This window comes from Plectropomus leopardus, chromosome 19 (assembly GCF_008729295.1).
Source record: "Plectropomus leopardus isolate mb chromosome 19, YSFRI_Pleo_2.0, whole genome shotgun sequence".
NCBI lineage: Eukaryota > Metazoa > Chordata > Actinopteri > Perciformes > Serranidae > Plectropomus > Plectropomus leopardus.
This window is the reverse complement of record NC_056481.1, coordinates 4,760,198-4,784,931: the sequence shown is the minus strand read 5'-3', so window position 1 is coordinate 4,784,931 and position 24,734 is coordinate 4,760,198. Positions and strand designations below refer to the sequence as shown.

At 41.2% G+C, this 24,734-nt stretch overlaps 1 protein-coding gene across 1 annotated transcript; it reads left to right on the top strand.

Annotated features, from left to right (window-relative positions):
• The first annotated feature begins 10,134 nt into the window (after window positions 1–10,134).
• Window positions 10,135–18,059, top strand: sost (sclerostin). The gene is made up of 2 exons (XM_042507817.1): window positions 10,135–10,494; window positions 14,853–18,059. Exons 1-2 carry the CDS (start codon window positions 10,257–10,259, stop codon window positions 15,263–15,265), a joined length of 651 nt encoding a protein of 216 aa, XP_042363751.1. The 5' UTR covers window positions 10,135–10,256; the 3' UTR covers window positions 15,266–18,059.
• Window positions 18,060–24,734: the final 6,675 nt, after the last annotated feature.

The window sequence follows — 24,734 nt, the reverse complement described above, 5'->3', positions numbered from 1 at the left end:
CGATAATATTTGAGGCTTAAAAAATGAAGCCAATGTGGAAGCGCCAAAACTGCAGTTCCCCTAATGGCCACTAGAGGCTGGCTCCAAATCAGAGTCAGCCCACATTAACCTCCATGTTAAAATGCCCAACTTTACAGCAGGAATAATGATGTGACAACACAAAACACCCACAAAAACAGCAAGGTTTTATTTTTTACATTATCCTATTTTTACATTTGTCTACAGAATAAAGAAAGACAGTTCAGAGGTGTTGGTAGGCAGTGGATAGTTCGGTCTGACCTGGCATTTGTGCGTCTCCACGTGTATCCAGATTAACACGCGGCTATCAACTCTTTGCCCAGAGACGGCGGATCTCGAAGTTACCAGCTCAGCTGGCAGAAGTTAACCGCTTTCCCGACAAGTCTCTAGTGCACTTGCTCTATCAGCTCCATGATAAAGAAGATACAAGTAATTAAAACTGCAGAAATCAGGTCTTTTCCAGCTTTGCCCGTCACTGAGTAACTGTCATGTTAACAATTTGGGCCCCATTTCCAACTCTTCATCCAGTTTTCTTTATCTTCATCACAGGAGGCTGACTGGTCCACACCACCGGTGGTTTGATACAAACTTGACGCCTGACAGGGTGGATTAACGTTTGAGCTCTGGATCCCTCAATTCTCACGTGATCTCGTGCATCTTGAGAATCCAGCTTGTGGTGCAAGGTAAAATCATTTCACAAAACACTTTTTTTTTTGTTGTTGCAGAAATGGGTTAGTCAGAGATATCGTGGTAAATACTCTAAAAGTTGCAGGTTTAAAAGAGTGTACTTTGTGACTCGAGTTGCTAGCTGCTGCATTTATCTGACTCAGAAACTCTTATCTTCCCAGACTTCACATACTGGACCTTCCCCTTAATCTGAACTGTATCGTCAAACTGCAGAGTCATAAAATGTCTAAATATAACCTGTGTAGCAGACATGGAAGCAAAGAGGGTAATTAACACTGTTGCACAGGCCAGGCAGATAAACGACTCTACGACGTTAAAGACACTGTTAAAGTTCAATAATACATTTAAGACATTTTTTTTTATTATTATTATATATTATTTGCAGTGTTAGAAACTGTTATTATAGTAGTAATATAATATTTGTTCATTTATGTTTGGCATTCATTTGAATCTAAAGAATAATATATATAGTGGCGTTAAAAAATATATTTTTACCTCCAAAATGCAGTGGAGTAGAAGTTTAAAGTAGCATAACGGGGAAATACTACCTTAAAACTGTGCACAGTACTTGAGTAAATACACTTAGTTGCATTCTAGTGTTGCATACATTTATATATGGCTTAAAATGCAATAATGTTTTTGCACATTGGTCAAAAACTGGCATTAACAGATCCAGTTGCTTTATTTAAAAGCATGCTGAGACCTACAAAATCAGCAGAAAACACACTGGGCTCTTGTTTGTGTGGATGTATGTCAGAGAGCGAAACGTACTCAGAGATAGAGATAGCAGTCTGCTTTGTGTACTGAATAATTTGTTGGGTAATTCCTCTCTCTGCTAAGAATAGCACCTGCAGCCGGCTGGCAGGCAGCGTGCTGGCGGTGCGCGGTGCACGGAGAGGCTCGGGGTGGTCAGCAAACAGCTTAGTGTGGTCTCTGAGGTCCGGCCAGGCTCGTTCCCACAGTTCCTACTACTTGGCTGCGAGGCTGTTTCAATGGGCGTACTTTCTATTTTGATGGTTCTCGAAAAAGCCCAAAGACAAACAATGGGAATGGCTGGAGTCTAATTTCTAACAGCCAGGGTTTAAATTCTGTTTTCGCGCGTGGAAACCACATAAAAGATCAGAGTGGCTGAAGAATCCCACTGTGGACTTTGAGGCTTATCGTGTCTTGGCTTCAGCTCGGTCCGTCACCTCCCTGTGACCTCCTGCGCTCCTGAAGAAACCGTCGCAGCTGCCAGCAGACAAATTGTTCTTACAGCTAAAAGTCAGCGTACAATCTTCGTCGTGTCTCTGTTTAATCCAATGCTTGAAAACAAGGAGTGTTTCTGCGTTCTCTTATTGTTCAGCTGAGCAGTGATAAATTATTTTCATTATGGGACAATGCACAGATATGGTTTGGAAAGAATTGTGTGTGTACAATATGAACAGTTGATAAATCAGTTGTCTGAGCTGTTGGAGAGCTCTGGTATTCTCCACAGTGGGATATACAAAGTGATACAGAGCAGAGCCACTGTCAATAATGAAACACTTTCAAATATGTCCAGGGGTCGATGCACGGCAATTGATCAACATTACAGCGCTCTTTGTAGTCGTTTTTAGATTCTTTACACGTGTACGGATCAGGGGTGCATTGGAAATGTAAGCAAAAGAATGCATTTGTTCTGAAAAGAAATTAATCATTCACTTTGGCGTCTTCTGCTGCATTTGAAATGCCAGTAAGGCGGTTTTGTTAGAAAGAATAATGCAAAATTAGGAGAGAAAACACATGTAGTGATTGTAGAATTGCGGTCAAAGCTGCTTCCATGAAGAACAACAGAGGCAGTGGATGGAAACGTGCGTGACTTGAATTTTTGACCATTTTTTGAATATTTGGTGTTAATTTGCTCTTAATTAGGAGAATTACCGCCTCATGATTGAATGTCTCTGCGAACCAGTCAAGTTGCACTTACAGTTTACATCCACGCAGCACAAAAAGATCTATACAATCAGCACAGTTTCAAGGTCAGTGTCACTAATAAAGTATCTGCACCAAATTCCTATCAGTTCATTATCATGTGGACGTTTTTGCCAAATCTGAGGAAATTCCCTCAAGGCCTTCTTGAGATATTGCCTTCATAAGAATGAGACGGATATTGTGTTTACAAGAATGTTACAGACAGAGTCAAAGTCACCTTGACCTTTGACCACCAAAATGTAATCAGTTTCTCTTTGTGTCCAATTTAGTGTTTGTGCCAGACTTACACAACAAAAGAAAAGAAATTTAAAATGTTCTTGAGATATCGTATTCATACAAGAAATGCAAGGTTGCAGTCACCTTGACCTCTGACTTATGGCTGTCATATTGTTATCAGTCAATTCTTGATTCACAGTGGACGTTTGTGCCTAAGTTGTAACATTTCCTTTGAGGTGTTCTTGGTTGTGTTTAAATGGATGAAGTAGATAATGTATAATAACCTTGACCTTTGACCTGTGACCACCTAAATCTAATCAGTTCATTGATGGGCCTAGGTGAGCGTTTGTGCCAAATTTGAAGAAATTTCCTCAAAATCTTCTTGAGATATCTCTTTTACAAGAATGAGGTAAATGCAAGATCACAGTGACCTTTGACCACCAAAATGTAATCACGTCATCATTGAGTCCAAGTGAGCGTTTGTGCCCAATTTGAAGAAACTCCCTCAAGGTATTCTTGACATATTGCGTTCACAAGAATGGGATGGACAGTATTTGAAAAACATTTCAATACAAGTGCCATTACATTACCTGAGCATAGCAAAATAGGTAAATACGAAGTGAGATTAGGAGAAAAAACATGTAGTGTTTGTAAAATTGCGGAGAAACTTCTTCCATGAAGAGCAGCAGATTTAAGACTGGGAGTACAGCCTGTTCACAGTCTATAACTTATAAATGCAACTAAATAAATCCAGATGTGCAGCTACTTGAAATGTAGATATGATACAATCTACACTCCAAATTCACAAACGCTGATAAATATCAGTTTGTCTACATGTAACCACAAATTTTCCACAGCAGTCTGCTTTGTAATTTTATCTGTGTTCTTCAGCTCAGATTTGTTCTGTCACATGTGATACATTCTTGTTGTTTTGAAGCCTAATTTGTGCGTAGGAGTTAGTCCAATTTGTTCTTAGATATACAGTATGTGACAGCTTTCAAGTGGAATAAACCACACTGGAGCATCAGGATATCTATCATTGAACCACAAGGAAAGAATACCAACAAATATTCAAAAAATGCCTATATTTAGCATGTTTTGCGGTCCATATAAATATGCAGTATATGTGGGTTTTGCTCATGTTACATTTTATACAGATTCTGGTACTCTGCATCGAGTCGAGATGTTGTAATGAGTGTCACATGTAGTTTGAGTTGTCTTTTACTGTGTTTTCTAAGGCCGGCGTGAACAACTTATCAGTAGGTGAATTTTCATCATGTTTTTGAGCACATCTTCATCATTTGAGATTTCACTGTTGTTCTTGCATCATCTTGTTGCTTCCTTTTCGTCTGTAATAGTTTAATGGCGACAGACTGGAGAGCCAGTGCCTCTCTGATAAATCCAACTCTTAATATTCACGTAACAGTAGTGGACGGAAATGTGCATTTACTTGCATTTTCTTCCAGCAATTTCCTGGAAGTCTTGTTAAAATTTGCACTGAATGCTGAATATTTGAAAATGTTAGTTCTTTCAAAATTACCTGACTTTCCATATTGACATGTTTTAATTTTTTAATGTTTGTTTTGCAACTCAATCAAGGAAAAAAAACATATGTTTTTGCAAATAACTGATACATTACATTTGTACATTATTTTCTAGTGGATATGTTGAAAGTTTACATTTCTCAACAACACGAGTGGAAATGTGGTTGGGTTTAGTGCACAAAAAATACTTGGTTATGGTTAGAAAAGATCTTTATTTTTGTCCGAAACATCCACGTTCGTTGGCTCAACCTCCAGCACTGAAAAATGAAGCTAATGCAGAAGTGCCAAAAACTGCAGTTTCTATAATGGCCACTTGAGGCTGGCTCCAAAAAAGAGTCAATCCCCAGTGAACTCTGTGTTAAAATGCCGAACTTTACAGCAGAAATAAACACGTTTACAGCCTGGTACCAAAAAAGGTTTTGGTCTCTAAAACTAATTTCAACATTCATGAAACTTGTATGGGATGGTTTTTTTTACATAACTTGTCTGTTTTCATTTAATGGGACCCCAAAGTTACGTATATTTGAGTCAGGGGCCGCTTGAGTGACAGGCTGTCTGTGAGGCTTCATACAGTCTATAGCTCTATTCACGTGGGACTCGTCTTACGTGGGGAGCTCCGGTTGTTTGTAATAATTGAGGAGGACGTCTGTGATTTTAATTTAATGTCTGTAATTTGTAAGAAAAAATCTACGGCAAATAACCTACAAAATTTCAGCAAACACAGAGGTCATGTGATAATGTTAGTCCATTGTGAAGTGGCATCTCTTCTTAATTAATAATGTCAGTAAATTCGAGTAAAATACAGACATCCTTTATCCCGTACGAATGCACCACATGAAACACAGACATGGGGAGGTTATTTCTAAATTACACAACTCGCCGGGTAATCGTAGTTCCGAATCAATAGAGTTTTTGGGTCCGAACCGCCCCTCGCTCCTCCACAGCTCCATCCTCTCATCCAAAGGTGGTAACTTCTGGCTCCAAAACCAAGATGGTGATGGCCGAAATGCCGAATTTGAGGCTTCAAAACGGTAGTCCACAAACCAATGAGTAAGATCATGGTAGCCACGTCCGTTATTTATACAGTCAAACGTCACGATGTGTCGTTAGAAAGCATCCTGGTTCTATGCCACAAATGACTGCTGGCAAACGCCGCAAAGCGTCTGTTTGTTGGTCTTGATCAGTGGTCTGCAGAGGTTTGGAGCTCAGCAGCCGTCTCGCCAAGGTGTCACGCCACCTTCAGCTCCACGTCCTAATGACAAAATCAGCTCATATGCTGCTCTTCAGAGACATCTGATATGTATGAAATGTGCAAATGTAACATTCGTGGTTTGCAGAAATGTACAATGGAAATGGAAATCTAAACAGATTTAATGCCAGCGTTGAGTCCTAAATAGTTTTTCAATATGCTGCAGACACATGTTGGTACCATAAAAGTTCTTTACCAAGCCCTACTCAGCACTAATGCTATGAAAATATATGAATTTGACTTTTTAAAATGTGGCAGGGTCACAGCAGCATGTCGCCATTTATCCCACACGTTCACTCTCGCTCACGGTCATAAAGCTTGCACTGTAATGTCATTCGAAGGGTTAATGCGGGAAGCCAGAAAGCTGAACTCGAACCTGCTCTGCATAATTGTGGCGGACACTTTATGAATAATTCACCGTCTCAAACGCGGAGTCAAACACTGCAGCGTTTCGAACACACGGCGCTGTAACAATATCCCCTTATTTACTTTCACTGGCCTGGGATTGTGTTGGAAAAAAAGTTTGTTTCTGACCTGTGTGATCAAGTAGTTAACAAACTTGTCCGATGAATCACACGAGCAAACGCAGAACACGAGGAGCAGAGACGCTTTGTTTATGGACTGAAAACACTGTTTTTCTCCATTTCCATAAAAATTACACTCTGCCATCCTCTGCAGCGCTGGAGGCTTTCTCGCAATCTGGGGAGCATCTGATTGTTATTTGGACCTCATTGTACTGTTATCATGATAAAAAACAGTGTGCTGGGGCCCAAGGGCTCCATAAAGAAACCCAGAGAGGTCTAAATTGAGACTGGGACTGACATCGGTCACGACGTCGGCGAGAAGGCTGTAATCAGAGCTGGCTTTGCATAGACAGTGGGACCATCCATCGCTCACTTAAAAAAATTCTGGCACGACCTCAGAGCTTGAACACAATAGGAGGACATGGCAGTCTGCTCCAGTTACTTTGAGACCTCTTGGATCATGAAATGAGAATCATGTTCGACTTCAGCATTACAACACAACCATCAATACTTGTGAACATGAACAACCCTTTCCCAGATTCAGACAAGTTGGACAATCGTTCCCTGGAGACACACGATGAACTCTAGTACAGTGCTTTTACCCACTAATGCATGAAGCTGAAAATACTTCAAACTTTTTTTTATGTCTACAGTGGAAACACAAATTCCACATAATGAAGGTTGGTTCCTGGCATGGGCACGGGGGCAATGCCCCGCTATCGCCAAACAAAGGCCTCTTTAGCCCCCCAAAATTCTCACTTTGAGCATTTTTTGTCACTAAAGCAAGGATACTCGACTTACTGATACATGTCTCTAGGATTTAAGGTAATTTCTCAGATTTTAGGACAATGCTATGATTTAGGTTGTTTCTCAGATTTTAGGGTATTTTTCAGATTTTAGGAGACTTCTCGGATTTTAGGACATTTCTAGGGTTTCAGGACCTTCCTACTCTCATCTTCTATTTAATCTCCTCTTCTCTCCTAGATTTTTTTGTCCTCTTACCGTTCTTCTGTCGTATCCCTTTTCCTCTCTTCTTCCTCTCCCCTTGCACATCTATCTTTTTTTTGTCTCCCCTTTTATCTTTCTCCTCTTTTTTATTTTCTTCTCACCTCCTAGTTCCCTGTCTTCTCCTGTCCTCTTCTCTCCTGTGCTTTCTGGACATTGGCTTAGCTCGGGGGATCCTCCACTGGCACTTTTTTGACACACAAGCTCCATTTTGATGCTGTTTTAGGGACTCTGGCACCTTATGTATACTAAAAGTACAAACACAATTTTCCCCGTGTGACTCACTTTATTATTATTGTGAATTAGTAAATCGTTGGAGGGCCACTGTTTTGGACTGCGATGGACAAACAGTTCAGCTTTACAAACCCTGATTTAAGGCTTGCATAAAAGTCTGTGGACCGTGAGGAGTGTGTGTGTGATTATGGGAGCATTTCTGTGCCTCAAATGAAGGGGTACGAGATGTGTCAACGCAGAGATATTGACTGAGGCATAACGGATATTCCCCTCATTTAAGACTGGCTCTATCTGTTTATTTCAGCCTTTCAAGCTTCTGACTCGTACCTTCACTTAAAATAAGCCCAGTGTGATGGTGATGAAGCTTACAGTCTTATCTTTTCCCCTTCACAAGTTGATTCTCCCTCCAGAGGGCAGTGTTTGAATGAAAGAGCCTCCATCTGTCAGCACTCATCACATCACTGGGCTGTGACGGACGCCAAGAACTCGAAAGGAGAGCGAACATGCAGTCCCCGGTCCATATTCAAACCAGACACGAGGAGATAGAAATATTGAATCTGCGGATAAATTTAAATCATGTACGCATGAATTTACTGCAGCAGGAAGGAGGTGACAAAGGTCAGAACGACCTCTGCTATAGTTTGACGTAAGGATGATAATTAACGTGAGGAGTTAATGGTAACGGAGCAGGATGAAGGAGGAGTGTGAGGCGCATGTTGGAACGACTTTAGAGACGCCGTCCAAAATAAACCACCTCAGAAACGCCTAGATGCTTTACGGACACGTAATGCTGCGGAAGTCATTAAAGGAGGAGGAGACGCATTTGTTCGCTTAATTCCAACAATAACAACAACACAACTGTGCTCCTCGTCTCTCCTTTCCCCTCCTGTCTGTCCCTTTTATTCAGTGTCCTCTGATTTGTCCCCCCTCTACTCTTCTCTCCTCAGTTTTCTCTCTCTTAATGTCTTCCTCTCCTCTCTCTCCTGTCTGTAACTTCCTCTCCTTTCAAATCACTCTTCATCTCCGTTTCCTCTTTTCCTTTCACCTCCCTCTCCCCTGTTGTCTTCTCTTCTACTTTTCTCTCCCATTCAATCTCCTCTTCTCTCCTATATTTTCTCCTGTCTTATCCCTTTTCCTCTCTTTTTACTTTCCCATCTCACATCTTTTTCCCTTTCTCCCTATTTTTCATCTCTCTTCTTCCATTTCAAGTTCTCTCATTTCACCAACATTTTCCTTGTCTTCTTCCTACTCTCATCTTCTATTTAATCTCCTCTTCTCTCCTAGATTTTTTTGTCCTCTTACCGTTCTTCTGTCTTATCCCTTTCTCTCTCTTCTTACTCTCCCCTTGCACGTCTATCTTCTTTTTCTTTTGTCCCCCTCACCTCCTAGTTCCCTGTCTTCTCCTCTCCTCTTCTCTCCTGTGCTTTCTCCTGTCCTCTTACGATACTCCTTCCTTATCATTTTTCCTCTCTTCTTACTTCCCCCCCCACCCTATTTTTTCCTCTCCTCCTCTTTATCTCCTATTTTCTTCTCTTTGCCTCCTTGTCCCCTGTCATCTCCTCTCCTCTCATCTCCTATATATTCTCCTGTCCCTTCATCATTCTTCTCTATCAGTTTTCCTGTCTTCTTACTCTCTCCTTTCACCTTTTCCTTTCTCTTTCCCCATCCCCTATTTTTGCTTCTCCTCACCTCCTTGTTCCCTGTCTTCTCCTTTTATCCTCTCCTCCTCACTTCCACATCCCCCTACTCTGTTTCTCCCCTCCTTTCCCCTCCTCACTTTCCTCTTTTCTCCTCTACTCTTTCTCCTTTCCCATTCCTTTCATCTCCTTCCTCCCTCTCTCTCTCTCTTCCTTTTCTTTTTTCTCCTTCTCTAGTGTTTAATCACTTATTTCCTCTCCTCTCTTTCCCCTCACCTCCATCATTTTTCCTCCATCTCATTTCTCCTCTCCCCTTTCTCCTCCTCTATTTGATCATTTCCCTCTCTTTTTCTCCTGCTCTCCTGTATTTTGTCCTCTGCTTTTTCTTTCCCTCCTAATCTCATCTTTTTTACCACACACCCCTTTTCTTTGCTCCTTTTTTTACCCCCCTTTTTCTTCCCCATCTCTATCTTCCTCTCCTCTTTTCTCCCTCCCCCTCTCCTTTTCTCCCACTTTCCTCTTGTCCCTTTCCTTTTCTCTCTCCTCTTTTCTCTTGCCCCTCACCTCTATCATCTTTTTCTCCCTCCTCTTTTCTACTCTTCCTTTTCCCCTTAATTTTATCCTCTCCCCCTTTTCTCCTGCTCTCCTGTATTTTCTCCTCTCTTCTTTGTCTCCTTTATCTTGTTTCTCCTCATATATTTTACTCCCTCGCTCCTCTTCCTCCTCTTTTTCTCAACTATCCCTCTTTTCTCCCTTATTTTATCCTCTTCTTCTCCTTCTCTCCTTTCTCCTCCTCTCATTCCTCCTCACCTCCACCCCCCTCCCTTCCTCTCCTCTCCTCTCCTCCTTGCACATCCCCTCCCCTCTCCTCTGCTAGTTTCTGAATGAACTTCTCTCCTAGGTTGGACCCTCCCACTCAGTGTAAGCGCTTAATTATCATCTTTGACGAGAACTTGCGTGGGCTTAAATACCGCGCGCGCTGAGGGTGGACCTGACCAACTTGTCCAAGCGGGCATCTCTCTCTCTCTCTCTCTCTCTCTCTGAAACACACACACACACACACACACACACACACACACACGCACGCACATTCTCTCTCTCTCTCTTTCTCGCGCGCGCGCGTGTGTTTTATTATCCTCCTCGTGCGTCTCTCGCCTCATTCCCACCGCAGACCTCCAGACCGAGCAGCATGCAGGTGTCTCTGGCTCTCCTCGTCTCCAGCTCGGTGCTGCTGCTGCTCCAGGGATGCTGCACCGCCGTCCGGGGATGGAAGGTACTAAAAAACGACGCCACGGAGATTTTACCGGAATACCGGGAGAATTCACGGACACCTCACGAGGCGATACTAACGGCGTCCAACAACAACAGCAACACTATGAATAACAGGGCGAAAAACGGCGGGAGGACGGCCAACACAGTCTCCTACAGTAAGTACTCATTCAACTTTTATATATTGAAAAAATGAAATTTATGCCGTTCTTTTGAGGTTATTTTGAACGAAACAACTTTGAGACCTTATACCTAATTTTGTGCAATATTTAAATTATTTTATTTGTATTAATTTGATGTCTTATTTGAGGCCTCGTGCGTAAAATTGAGGAAACTGATATAAAATATGTTTGCTGTGTGTATGCCTTTGTATTATACATATGAAGTTATAAATTTAGGCTGTATATGAGGTATGGTTGCTGGTCTTCTCACATTGTAAGCCACTGCATGAAAATGAGCAAAAGCAGGAGAGCTTGAAAGTATTTTTTTTTAATTAAATGTCTTCTTCTTATCATTAATATTATAAATGGTCGTTTTGTATTATTTTAATTATTTTTATTTTATTTTTCAATATAAAAAATGGGGTTAAAAAAATGTTTAATTAGACTTGATTGGCATTTTTTAAGAATGTGATAAAATCAGTGGATTATTTTTACTTATTTTATTTTGGACATTAAAGAAATATGTGGTTCAGACTGGTCTTAAATCTTAAATCTTAATTTAATGCCTCAAAAAAGGAGGGAGAGAGAGAGGGAGGATAAATTTGACAGATTTTCCTGTTATTGAATTTGACATTTTTACTGTAAATTGTTTAATTAGACTTGATTGGCATTTTTTGAGAATTAATCTGTGATAAAAATTCTTTAGAGATTATTTAATCTAATTTAAATTTATTATTAATTTAATTAATTTTAAATGTGTTTCAGGCACACATCTTGTGGTCACATCAGTAGATCTGACCTTAAAAAACACACAAAGACAACCTGCCTTCGCTTAACTTCATTCTCACACTGATTTCCTGATTAAGAGCAGCTCGTCTGTGTGGGAAGGGTTGTTTTCTCACTTAATCAGCTGCCAGAGTCGAGAGTGGCGAGAACGGCACGCATTCTTGCGGTTTCTTTCCCTACAACACAATCTGAAGCGGAGCATTCAGAGACACATCAGGGCTCTTTTCACGTTGTCTTCCAGGTTATTTCCTCCTCTCTTTATACTATTAGTCAAGCTCTACTTACGCTATAACCATTTGATTGCAACAACATGTCCACCAAACCCTGCAGTTTGTTCTTCAGGGGATGTGTCTTTCTTTTTTTGTGGAAATTGCTTTTTAAATGCAACACTGCCTTTTGAGAATGATTCCCACCTGTGGCGATGGAGCGGTGCGTGCAGAGTAATGTCATGGATTCAACATGGGTGGTGCAAAATTCTCACCGATTTTGTTTAATCAAGAGCTCTCGAGGAGGAGAAGATGACTGGCTGGATTAGGAGAAGGGCTGACCAAAGGGAGATTTGCAAGTCAAGATGTGTTTGTGTGATTTTTGTCAACACGCGTTAAGAAAGATGGTGCAAATTTTCTCCCCCTCCAAAAAATAAAAGTTGAAAAAGCTTGTTTTCATACGGATAAGCAGCATATGTGTTGAGGTTCATGCGGGGAGACGAAATCTCCTGGATTATTTTCTTCATCCATCTCTCAGCTTTTGTCCCGGGTCGTCCTGCTCATGCTCCCTGTGGGGTCACAGCAGAGGCTTTAACCGCTGCCTGGCCGCCCTCCAGTCCTCTCCCAGGGCTCGTCTCCCACCACCGGGGGAGAAGAACGCCGCACGCAACCGTACAGTAGTCTAGTGTGCAGGGCCACCGTCATTAGTAATGATTTTTTCAGGCTGACAGTGAAGCGCAGAACAGGAAATGTAGTGGAAAAGACACAGTGAGACTGGATTACAACTCACTGAACAAGACAACCTGACTTTCTGCTGGTAATTTGCACAAACCGCTGCCCAGCGGAGGCATTGTGGTCCCTTCGGCGGCGGCCACAGAATAACACAAGATCAAGTTCTCATGGGGAGAGAAAAAAAAGGAAGTCACCTCACATAAATCCTTTGTTCAGCCCTTTTTTTTGCAAAGAAAGCCACAGAGGAAAACAGATCCCTCCCTGAGTGTATCATTTCTTAACCGACTGTTCCTTTGCCCCTTTTTTTACACACTGCTTGTAAAAAAACACAATAACTCATGCGTGCGGCTGTTAAAAAGCTGCGTTGGATTACAGGCTGAGCGTCTCAAATCAGTCTGGCAGATGTCCAGTTTGTTCAAAACTGTACGGTTGCGTTAAAATATCCAGACAGCTATTTACTCCTCCATCACCACATACGTTTCCCCGAGGGCCGACGCTGTATGCCAGCGTTTTTCTTCCAGCACAAACCTCCATTAGGTTTGATTGAGCTGTTTAATGGCCCTCTGGTCTGGATTTGCTATCAGCTGATTGCTGCCAGCTGGATCTCTTTGTCGAGCGCCGTCGTCAGCTAATGATCGCACCATGAATCAAGTTTAGAAACTCTGATATGATCTCTCAAGTCTTTACTTAAATGTACAAATTGTTCAGTTGAATTTCCGCGTTTCCCACAGAATTAGAGTTTATGTGTGGCGGTAGCTGACGACGGAGCGGGCGACATCAAATTTTCCTTTTTTTCTCTTTCTTTTAAATGCCTGTGTGTCCGTTTATATTTATTTGTGTCCCCTCTCTTCATTCAGAGGTTTTTGTGGGTCCGTGAATGCAGCATAGGCGCAGCTCTCCGTGAGCTCTTTTATTCTCCAGTTTGAGGAGTTTGAGTCTCAGGGTGGATAATTCAGCCCGTTCTTAGTCCAAAGTCATCAAATACTGCTGCTTTTGCAGTGATTTTGATGTAAGATCCCGACACCAAAAGCCACCTTTCGCATCCGCATAATTTGTCATCAGCGAAGAATGGTATGGACGTAATATAAGGAGCACAAAAGTGTATGGGTCCAACAAACCCCAGACTTTCATTCAGGACTCTGGTGTTTGCTTCCTGTCTGAATGAGATGTTTTTGTGCCTCTGTCCCATAATCCTAACCATCCGTGCCAGCATGTGCGTTTGTTGACGTCCTGGCGCTGGTTGCCATGTGCCTTTGTTGCTTAAACATAACCACGTGCTGCATAATCCCACCATGTGCTTTCGTTGACATCACGGTAACAACATCCCGAAACATCAACAGCAGACGCAGAAGGATACCTATAGTGTAATGTGTAGACGCCAAAGTCCACTGCAAAGCGGCAACATGTGGTGACTTGAGATGACAGTGGGTTGGGATAATTGATCTTTCGATCAGTTCAGAGTTAATCAGATCGATGGATGAGAGGAACAACTGCTGCAAAGTTTTAGACGCAGAAGAATGAGCAGTTATGTTTCACTTTCGCTGCGCCTGACATTCTGCTGCTCCATCTGTGCCCAGAGTCAACGGATTTTCATGGAACTCGTATGAGATCCTATGAAAATGCACGCGAAACAGTTCGTATGATATCACACGAATTAGAACCCTACAAATGATGTAATTTATGCACAGTTACGGAGGTTAGGTTTAGGCAATAAAAATTACTATGGTTAGGGTTAGAAAAAGAAACACAGTGAGGACGTGCCCTAAAATGACTCAGAATTCACATGAATCCGAACACACATCCCCATGTTTATATAGCACTTTTCTAGGTACTTAAAGATGGTTTATATGAAATGAAAAATAAAATAAAGAATACAAAATACTGAAAGACTTGTTTACTCCCATCAGCACAATAACTAAATAACTTTTAACCGTCGCAGGCCGCCACAAATAAATGAATGTGTGAGAAACCCTAAATTTGTAAAAGTGCATTTTTGCAGTGGTGGGTGAAGCACCTGAAAGCCATACTTGATTAAAATTACAGATATCCTACCAGAAAAGGAGTTTAGCAGAAGTTACAGTCACCTATTAGAATATTACTGGAATTAAGTAAGTCATTAAGTATCTGATATTTATTGTATTTAAGTATCAAAAGTAATTTAATTATATTAATCATATGCAAGTATTGAAAGTGCAAGTACATGCTGGTTTTAAAAAAGCAAGCAGTCAGAGTTTTGAGAATGACTAAGTTTTAGATAGATTGATAGATAGATAGATAGAGATCTATCTCTATCTGAAGAAAAACGAAGGTCTTCTTTTTTACAGAGTAACTAAAATGCTCAGAGGAAATGTGGCCGAGTAAAAGTGAAATTTGACAGAAACATAAAAACTCAAGTTAAGTTGGTCTCATATCATGCCAGGATTAAAATGAAATACAGTTTGTATCTGGCTTGTGTTGTTTTCATGTAGAGATAAACACTGTCAGAGGAATTTGCACACACTGGAATCAGACGCAGCTGCAGCATCGAGGCGGTTAACCTGCAGAGCATGCGTTCCAGCATGCGGCACTTCAAAGTGTTTGTTTTGGTCCGCGGCCACGAGTGTAACTGTGATATTCTGCTCTTCGTCCCAGGTGCCTCGGAGCTGAGCTGTCGGGAGCTGCGTTCCACCCGTTACATCACCGACGGGTCTTGCCGCAGTGCCAAGCCCGTCAAAGAGCTGGTGTGCTCGGGCCAGTGCATGCCGTCACACCTCATGCCCAACTCCATCGGCCGCGGCAAGTGGTGGAGGGGCAGTGCCACGGACTACCGCTGCATCCCGGCCCACTCCCGGACAAGGAGGGTGCAGCTGCAGTGTCCCAACGGCAACACTCGGACTTACAAAATCCGCGTGGTCACCTCCTGCAAGTGCAAGCGCTTCAGGCCCCACCACAACCAATCAGAGGCCAAGGAGGTGCCGAAGACGCGAAACAACAAGAAGCACAGTCGTTTGCCTCAGGACAGAAACAAGAACAACACGCCGGCACTCTTGGGCAACTCGTACTGATGTTCCTCTTCAGGACACCAAAGCACACTCACACACACGTTACACAACACACGTCTCCTTCAGATAGGGAGGAGGCGCAAAAGAAATTACAAAGAGAGCAAATTCATAAGCTAATGGGCTGGTTTTACGTCATCAGTCTTTTATTTTTCAGCCACTTGTTCAGCATATTTGTGAACTTTGCTGCTTATTTGCATGACAGAATGAGTCTGTGACTGGTCCGGAGATGTAGCACCACGTCAGATAATACGAAACAAGTATCTGATCACCCCAACAGCTCCAAACCTCCCCGGGCTTGTCCTCCACGCAAACAGATTCCATTTAATGAGAAGTCCTCCCCGAGGCTTCGAGCCCATCTGTACAAACATCCAGCGGATGCAGAGCTACGCCACAACACATCCTCTGTTTAAGGCTGAAAAGGTGTATCTTCGCTCCAAAGTGGTTGTAATCCATCTCCTTTTGGCCGTGTGTGTGTGGAGGAGATGGTGGCAGCTCTGGGGGCTCTGACGGTGGGATGTTGACAGGGTTTGGCCTGTGCGGCGGTCCAGGCAGCGCTCTGACAGCACACTAAAGGCCTCGCTCATCAGGACAGCCCCACAGAGCTCTGCAGCCCCGGCCAGGCCTGTCAGTTACAGCCGTTCCCACAACTAGATACAAAGAGACGGAGAAACGGAGCGGAGAAGCAGTTTTGACACCACGGGGGCACTGGGCACTCCTGTGACTCCTCTTAATTACTAAATGAGCTCATTCCTGTGTTATTTGAGTCATAAAAAGCCATTTCCTCTAGACAGTTCCTGTTTGCTGGACAGAAAAAAGTGCACATGTGTGTAGGAGGCATCAGAAAATTGAGCGTGGTTGTGTTGTTACCTAGGGGCAGAGCGCTCCAGCAGCACGCCCACACCCGAATTCTTTTGCAAACAGAGCAGCGATCGACCGTCCGAAGCCAGAATCCATCCGCTGTGTTCGAGACACTTCCACTCCCTCTCTGCTCCCACTCTGTAAATAGCTCAAACAGGAAACATAGGAATAAGAATAACATAATGGAAACAGTTTTTATCATTGTATAGACTGAATCTGCAGACAACACAACCTCCTTCCTCCGAAATGGGACTGTGTACTTCATGAAGAATATCACAATGTTTCCGCATATTGTCCGCTCATATTGCTTCCTGATTATTTTTTTGGTTGTCTAGACTGTGTTGACAATGTTTGCATCTTTTCCCGATTGTATGTTTTGAAATAGCAACTGGAAAGGGTTTGTCGAGTAAGCTGCAACTCAGTCGCCAGAAAAAAAGGTTGGCATTGTACGTTTCTGCAAACCACGGATATGTTACTGTTGTACATTATGCATCAGACACATTGAAACTTAACATTTCGTTATGTTTTAACAATGCTGTGGTTAAGCTGTTTATTGTCATAAAAAGATCATATTTTTTTAATAAAAACCTAACTAACTCAATTCTGGCTGGAAAAGCAGCTGTTACAAAAAATGTCACTATTCCAGCTGGAAACACAGTGATGTCTCTGTTTAAAACAACAATTTTTTGTGGCAAAATCTCATTAGGAAAAGCAGTCAAGTCTTAAAAACATACACTTTTGTGGAACTATACCCATTAAAAACGCAGCGATGTCTCAGTATAAAACAACTGCTTTTAAGTTACGGTAAAAATCAACTGCTTTTTCATGGCACAATCACAGCTGAAAATGCAGCGATGTCTGTAGAAAACACACACTTTTCATGCCAACATTCTGGCTGGAAATCAAGCGGCGTTTCTGATAAACAGCTGCATTTTGTGACACTATCCACGGTGGAAATGCAGGGATGTCTCGGAGAAAAAAAGGAATGCTTTTCTTAGCATGGACTTGAAATACAGCGATGTCTCTGCAAAAAACAATATTTGTGGTGGTATTCTGGCTAGAAATGCAGTGATGTCTTGTTATGAACACAACCCCCTTTTCGTGGCACTATTCTGGCTTGAAATGCAGCAGTGACTGTTAAAAAAAACACTCTTTGTGGCATTGTTCCAGCAGGAAAAGCAGCTTTGTTTTGGGAAAAACAATCATTTTCGTAACATTATCCTAGTCTGAAAGCAGTGATGTCTTTTGGTAAAAAAACAGCTGCTTTTCATGGCACTATCCTAGCAGGAAATGCATTCATGTTACATTAACAAAAGAACTGCTTTTTGTTGCACTATTCTAGCTGGAAATGCAGTGATGTCTTGACAAAAACAAAACGTTTTTTTGTGGCACTATCCTTTCTGGAAAAACAACGATAAGTTGGTAAAATAACAGAAACTGGTGGTCTAAATTCCACTGGAAACTTAGCAATGTTTTTCTAAAACACAACCGGTTTTGTTTGCCGTTGGTCTTGGACGGTGGCCTGCAGCTTGGCAGGCGTCTCATATACTCTGTCAGAAAGATTTATGACATGTACGAAACATACAACTGTAACATGTTAGTGGTTTGCACAAACATACAACATTTTCTCCTGGCGACTGCGCTGTGATCTGAGAGCTGTGATTGTACATATCATACCTGTGTGGTTTCACTGCGGCGGCGCCCTCACCTGACGGGCTGGTAAAGAGAAGCAGGGAGGGGCTGGGTTGTTTTCTACAGACACAAAAGAAGGACTATTATAAAGAATGAACTGCATATTTATTTTTTATTTCCACATTTAAATTATTTATGCAACCTTTTGTAGTAAATGATAGCCATTATTGTCATATAGTATGATAGAGACTTTGGAAATGAAATACTGTACAGAACATGAATAAAGTAAAGGCAGATATATTTGAAAGAGCTGGTGTATTTGTTATTATTCTTTCATGGAGTGTTTATAACCACTACATGAACTTTAATAAATGGGTGATGACACGTTTTAACCGAAAGTGGTGGTGGATTGTAACAAAATACAGTTTTCAGGTACTGTCCTTCAGTTTTGAGTATTTTCCGTCTATGTTACATTATTGTCCTGTTCACCTAAATTTTGTGAAGAAATATTGTACTTTTCAGTTCAAAAAGTTATTTGACAGCTTCAGCTTCTTTGCAGAGTCAGATTATTAATTCAAAATACAAATCAACATTTGAATTACGATGTGTTTTTTTTAGATTAAGATTCCCAGCAGTATATAAAATAACAAATTTGAGCTCCACCTTTACCAGCTTTAACATTACACATGAATGCATAAATAGTTATAGTAAAATTACATAAATCATTCTGAAATGGGCTATTCTTTTACTTTTGATACTAAGTGTATTTTAGTACTAATACTTTGTACTTTTACTCAAAAGTTTTGAATGAAAGTCTTCTACTCGTAACTTAATACTTTTTTAATGCACTTATTTTGAAATCAGAAAGTAATTATGCCAACTAAAAAAAATAATTCAACAGGTTATCACTTGAAAACAAAAGGTTGTTGTATTTAATTTTCTCAAGAAAAACAGCTAATTGAACGCTGTCGTTCACAACGTGATATAAGGAGCTGGACACTTCCTGTAGGACGGTGGGAGTGGACGTGTATGGGTCCAACAAACCCCGGACTTTTACCCAGGAGTCTGCAGTTTGCTTCCCCTATGAGTGTTGAGCCAAACCATGACGTTTTTTCCTCATGTGCTCATGTGCTTGTGTTGCACAAGGACATAAATGTAAATCTGAGGTGTTTAACTGACATAAGTTTATTTTGAAACGGACGAGCAAAGCTGTGTATTTTGAAAAGACACAATGCATTTAACAGGCGTGAATTGACACGCTGTTCCGTAACATCAACAGTAAATGGCCTACAGGATAAAATGATGAAGTGACATTTTATACCCAAAAGGTCAAAGGTCAGCTTCACTATCACATCGTAATGTTCTGCAAAAACACTTTCCTGGCCATAACTGTACATCATAACTCAGGAACAGGAGAAGACACAGTTGGACAGATACTGAATTGGTGACACTAATCTTGAAACTGTGCTGATTGTGTCGATCCTCTGTGCGGCGGCGAGTTGCGTGCGAAGGAAGCAGCCATGTTTTTTACAGACATGGATGTAAACTGTAAATGCAACTGGAGGCCTTTAACCATGAGACACTAATTCTACTTCTTGAAAGAGAAAAAGGGGGAGGTGTGCCCTGCGTCGCCCCTGAAATCTACACCTATGTTGAATTAAATAGATTTTCATTTGTTAATATTTTTGGCTGTGCTTGTGCATATGGCGTACATTTTGGCAAGATTGTGTATTTTTGTTTAATCTTGGAATTTCCAGCACAGAAATGATTATTTCTGAGCGGCACGTGGGCTTTTGCCTTGGAATTTTGCGTTTTTTCAGCTGAAGACATAGTTGCATCATAACAAAAACTGACCATTTAAAGGGCTAAAATTCTGAAAATGTATGAATATTTGATGATATAATTAGGACTGATGCTGGTTAAAAAAATAACTCAATGAAAGTAGAAAATAAATCATATTTTTTTAAAGCTTGATTTTAAAAAGCACATTTTGTGCTCAGACTGATACGAGTGTCACATTAAAGCGGCCCTTCAGTGTTGAAAAAAATGCAATTAATCACAATTAAGTACTGAAATTATGCAATTAATTTTGATTTAAAAAATGAATTGTTTGACAGTCTTTATGCTTGAAATGCTCAATATATAATTTCAGTAAAGAGGTAGTGAGCATTTGCACATGCATTCATGGGAAATCTGATGTCTGTGCAAAGAAATTCAGGCAAATAGGAAGCTGAGGTTTGCCACCGTCGGGAGCTCGGCTTTGCAGAAGAAAAAAAGGAATCTTGACTCTTGAGATCTCCAACCTCTCTTTGTTTATGAGGATGGATTTGAGCCACGGTCATCATTCAGCAGCTCTCCGCCTCTCTTCCCTTAAGGCTTCAAGCTTGATGCACTGCGTGTTTGCGAGTTCAAAATGCATCCCTCTCTGCTGTATTTGAGCGCTCTGTGGATGCCTGTCATATCTGGAGCGTACTGTAGCCCTGCCAGCGCTCGCTGAAGCTCCGGACTCGCAGTCAAATGGGGAGTTATGCAACCCAGGCGCAGAAAAGGTACCAGACTAAATGAGGTGTTTATGCTGGGTTTTATCTGCAAATGTTATTTTTTAATCACCGGGACAAGAGCTCCCTCACAGCTCCGAATAAACTGAAACACAAAACAGAAAATCACTGTGGCAACTGTGGCTGCGAGCTCGTCTTTTGTCGTGCCAGTGGAGAACAGTAGATATTGAGTTTCACTACATCATCCATAATGTGCAGTCATTATGTCATTTTCAAGCCCTGTTTTCCAAGAGAGAACAGACATGCCATGCTTTCTCTCCACTGCATGGACGAAGTTTCCCAAGAAAGTCGAGCACACATGCTTCAGAGCTGCACGTAAACAGCACCTTAACGTATCGATGCTGACAAAGCATCTGCCCCGTGTTACTGCGTGCACACACGGCGACCTGAAGGTGACCCTTGCAGACCTGAGAGGGGCCCGACAAGTCGAGCATGATCTATTCCCAACAAATGTAACAAGTCTACGACACTTTGCTCAGGCCCCGACGTGAGTGTCATCGATGAAGTTTTGGATACCAGGTGCAGGAGTCCCCGAGGGTCCCTGCTCTGTTACAGGACTCAACACACACGACGCCAAGAGTTCACTAACAGTTCCTGCTTGACTCATGGTTTCTATAAGGAATATTTATAGAACTGACACACTGACCACAATAAATGATGACTGGCGTCCAAATGTGGGAGAAGAAACGATCGGACTGCTCTGCAGGAAAAGAGTTACGCCGTGTTCAAAACACCTTCAGTCACACTTCATGCGTACATTTCCTTTCAGCTGACGGTTTCTTTAAGCCGCCTTTTCACTGACACTTCCAGCGGCGGAATAAAATCACGACAGTACTCTTGGAGTTTGTGCGTGCTACCATGATCGTAAGGCGGTCGGAAAACTAAATCCGAGCTGTCTTAAAGATATAGTGTGTACGATTTACCATAAAACTTCAAATAAAAGTCCCAATTAAACCCCCAGTCTCTTTTGCTAACCCGGTGTGGCGACACATTTTGACAAATACGCGCTTGTCTCAGTCAGAAGTCTGGTTCCCATGCACTGTGGATGAATATGAACATTCAATCGTTCAGTTAATTTGACACCGCGAGCACCAACGAAAACCGGTATTACCGGCAGAGTAACCAAGAAAGACGCAAACACAGAGGTTATACTATTAAACTGCTGAAGACTATATTTTTAAAGCTAAGGAAAAATGTGAACTGAATCATATTAATAATTACATATTTAAAATTATTTTATATAATAATAATTGTTAGCATTTTTTCCTTTCTCGTTTTTTTTTTCTTTTTTTTTGTTTAGGTTGTTTGGCAAATTTTCAGGTATTTCTACTGTACTTCTAAAAATAGATTTCTTGCTAATTTCTGCGCCATTTCTTCTTTTGTATCTCATTACCTTCTTCCCATGTTTTTGAAAGTAATTATTTTTTAAAAAATCCATTTTCCCAGTTTTCAAGGGTTAATTAAATATTTTGGCTGTATTTTCCCATCTTTGCTGAGCAGAGATGCCTGTATACGCCTGTTGAGTTAAACAAATTAAACAAATAAAATCCAGGGCTGTTAACTGAGGTTGGATGTTAGTGGCATCTAGTGGTGAGATTGCAGATTTTCATCCAGCTGAAACTTCTCCCGGTTAAAATTCCTTCAGTAGTCGTTGTTCAAGAGGGTTTAAGGTGGATCCAGATTAATATTGCCTTTTTCCATGTTATTAAAAGAAATCAAGCCTATTTTCTCAGGTTTCAAAGGGTTAAAAGTCTCTTCGAGGTCCTTAAGTGTTTAGTAGGCATAAGATAATCACGGTTTACCAGCAGAGCTTCGTCCTGCTCTCAGCGCATCTGATCTCCTCCCGCCACGTCTTCATTTTAACTCTGCCGACCGAAGAAAAAGACCTACGTGGAATAGATGTTGCATGTTTCTGTTCCTCCCTTTGAACTCCCATAATGAACGGTGAAATATCTAATTTCAGCTCTGTGCAGCGCGGAGCTTATTGTTTAGCGTGCAGCCAGAGAGTTGTCTAGAAGGGAAGCCACTTGAATGGCTTAAGCACTGTCAACACAGACCTAACTGATGTCCTGCCAAACGCAGAGGAGACAGTTAAATAAAATAGATTGTATATCATCTGCAAATAAGGCGCTCCCTGACTGATGTGTGTTTTTGCCAGTGGTATCCGTGTCACAAAAGCAAAGAAAACACCAGTGGAAACTGACTTGAGGTGACATTCATAGCATGTGAAGCACTTTCTCTCACATGCCAAAAACTAACCCCAATAAAAGTCTTTAAAGTGTTGTGTTTCTGGTCAGCCGCCCGCCAATTGCTTAACAATCTTGTAGCTTGTCCAAGACGTTTATTGAGATGGAATATATTTACCGAACTCACCAGAACACATAATTTTTTCGTCAAGGATTACATAAATGCCTCGGTAGTTTCACCTCCGAGGCCCTTCGAGTCAAACTTTTCCAGGAGCGGATATTATTGCTTAAGTCAAACACATGTGGACGATGACGGATGTAGTCGGAGACGGATGTTTGCGCTCCTCCAACCACTCCCTTATCAGGTCATGAGCGCTAATAGCTTAAAACAAATGGAAACCAGAAGACATGTCTGGCGGCCTAAAAGGAACGAGGAAAAGTTCAGCTAATTTTGTGTTCCTCAAACGACGCAGGCTTTGGAAGGTGGATAGTGTTTCCTGCAGGCTGTGAGTGTAATTCTCAGCAGGGAAAAGAGAAGCCGAGGTCAGGACACAGGCGGGACCTAACGCGTCCTCCGATGTTAAACTTCAGCATCCAAACTGCTGTTATTCGCCGAATCTAAAACCCGATGACGAGGCAGACTCGAGAAGTCGGTGACACTTTTCCAGAGATGGACAGTAGCACCACACGGGTCAGGGGGCTTCAGCTGAGCCATGTAAGCCCCGCTCTGTCAGCCGAGGCCAAGCATGTAGCGCGGCGAGCCAAGCATATGTGCTCAGGACAACAGGAGGTGCAGAGGATAGGAAACAGCGCTGTCAACAAACAATTCTAAACAACCGCAGCAAGCCCCAAGGTTGTGGAGGCAGAATGCATTTCCTTGCTTAATCAGCACCTTATGGACTTTGTGTCCCGTGGAAATGTATGAGACGCTTCGGCTCTGAGATTAAAAAAGTGCTGAGTAACTTGTTATGTCTCGCCTGCACAGTCAGACACTTAAAGGTCCCATATTATAATCATTTTCAGGTTTATATTTTGTGTTTTGCGTTTCTTCTAGAACATGTTTTCATGCTTTAATGGTCAAGTTACACTTTATTTCTCTCATGCCGACTGCCTGAATACACCTGGATTCACCCTCTGTCTGAAATACTCAGTTTTAGCACCTAGCTCTTTAATCCCTCCTCCCGAATAGCCCAGTCTGCTCTGATTGGTCAGTGTTTTCGGGTCTTTTACATCTATATTTTAGGCATTTCTGCAACATAACTGCAGCTGAGGAATGACTGTAACACTGTAACAGCAGTTTCAACCTTTATTTAATATATTAGTGCATGTGTGCGTGTGTGTGTGTGTGTGTGTAAGCAAAATAAGAGACATTTTTTAATTTTAAATATAAAAATTTTGGCTAATATAATGTAAATATGATATAACATGATTTAATTTAATTTTAATTTAATTTAATTTAATTTAATTTAATTTAATTTAATTTAATTTAATTTTTAATTTAATTTAATTTTATATTTTTTATTTTTATTTTTTTTTTTCAAATGTTCAGAACTTAATAACTTAACTTATTGTGTGAACAAATAGATTCAGGTTGCTCATTTCATTGGTCTTGATTGTTTTTGGTTTTTGTTTTGTTTTTTTTGGTTTTTGAAGTGATGGTGGTTAAATATTAATATTTTTAAAATATTTTTATTTCGTAGCTGTTCAAATTCAAAGTAAAAAAATACTTGAGTCTCTTATTTACTTGCGTATGGTTACATCATGGTAACATCACAACTTCATGGAAGTCCTCGCATGTCGTTCTCTGCAGATTTACCTGCTATATAGTGATGAAGTAGACATGGAAATAGTGGTATGTGTATAATTTTGTGTGTGCCTGAGGGGGCACGTAAAGGCCACTCAAACACGTGTAGTATCGAGAGTTTACACAAACTGTCTCTCAGTAATTATCTTGAGGTCAATGAAACTGACAACTCAAGGACAGCTGACATAAGCAAAGGTCAAATTCTGTACATACAAAAGCAATTTAGACGTCTGCCTACGTTTGACGAGTTATAAACTGTTATGTCATTCACGTAAAACTGTGAAAAAGCAAATCTAATTTTAAAAGCATGAATAAGGATATACAACAAAGATATTTCCTCCTGGCAGTACAGACATCCTTCTGGGTTCTTTTGCTGAAATAGGAAAATACATTAAAATGCTATTAACATTTATAATAACTAATAACTTAGAACG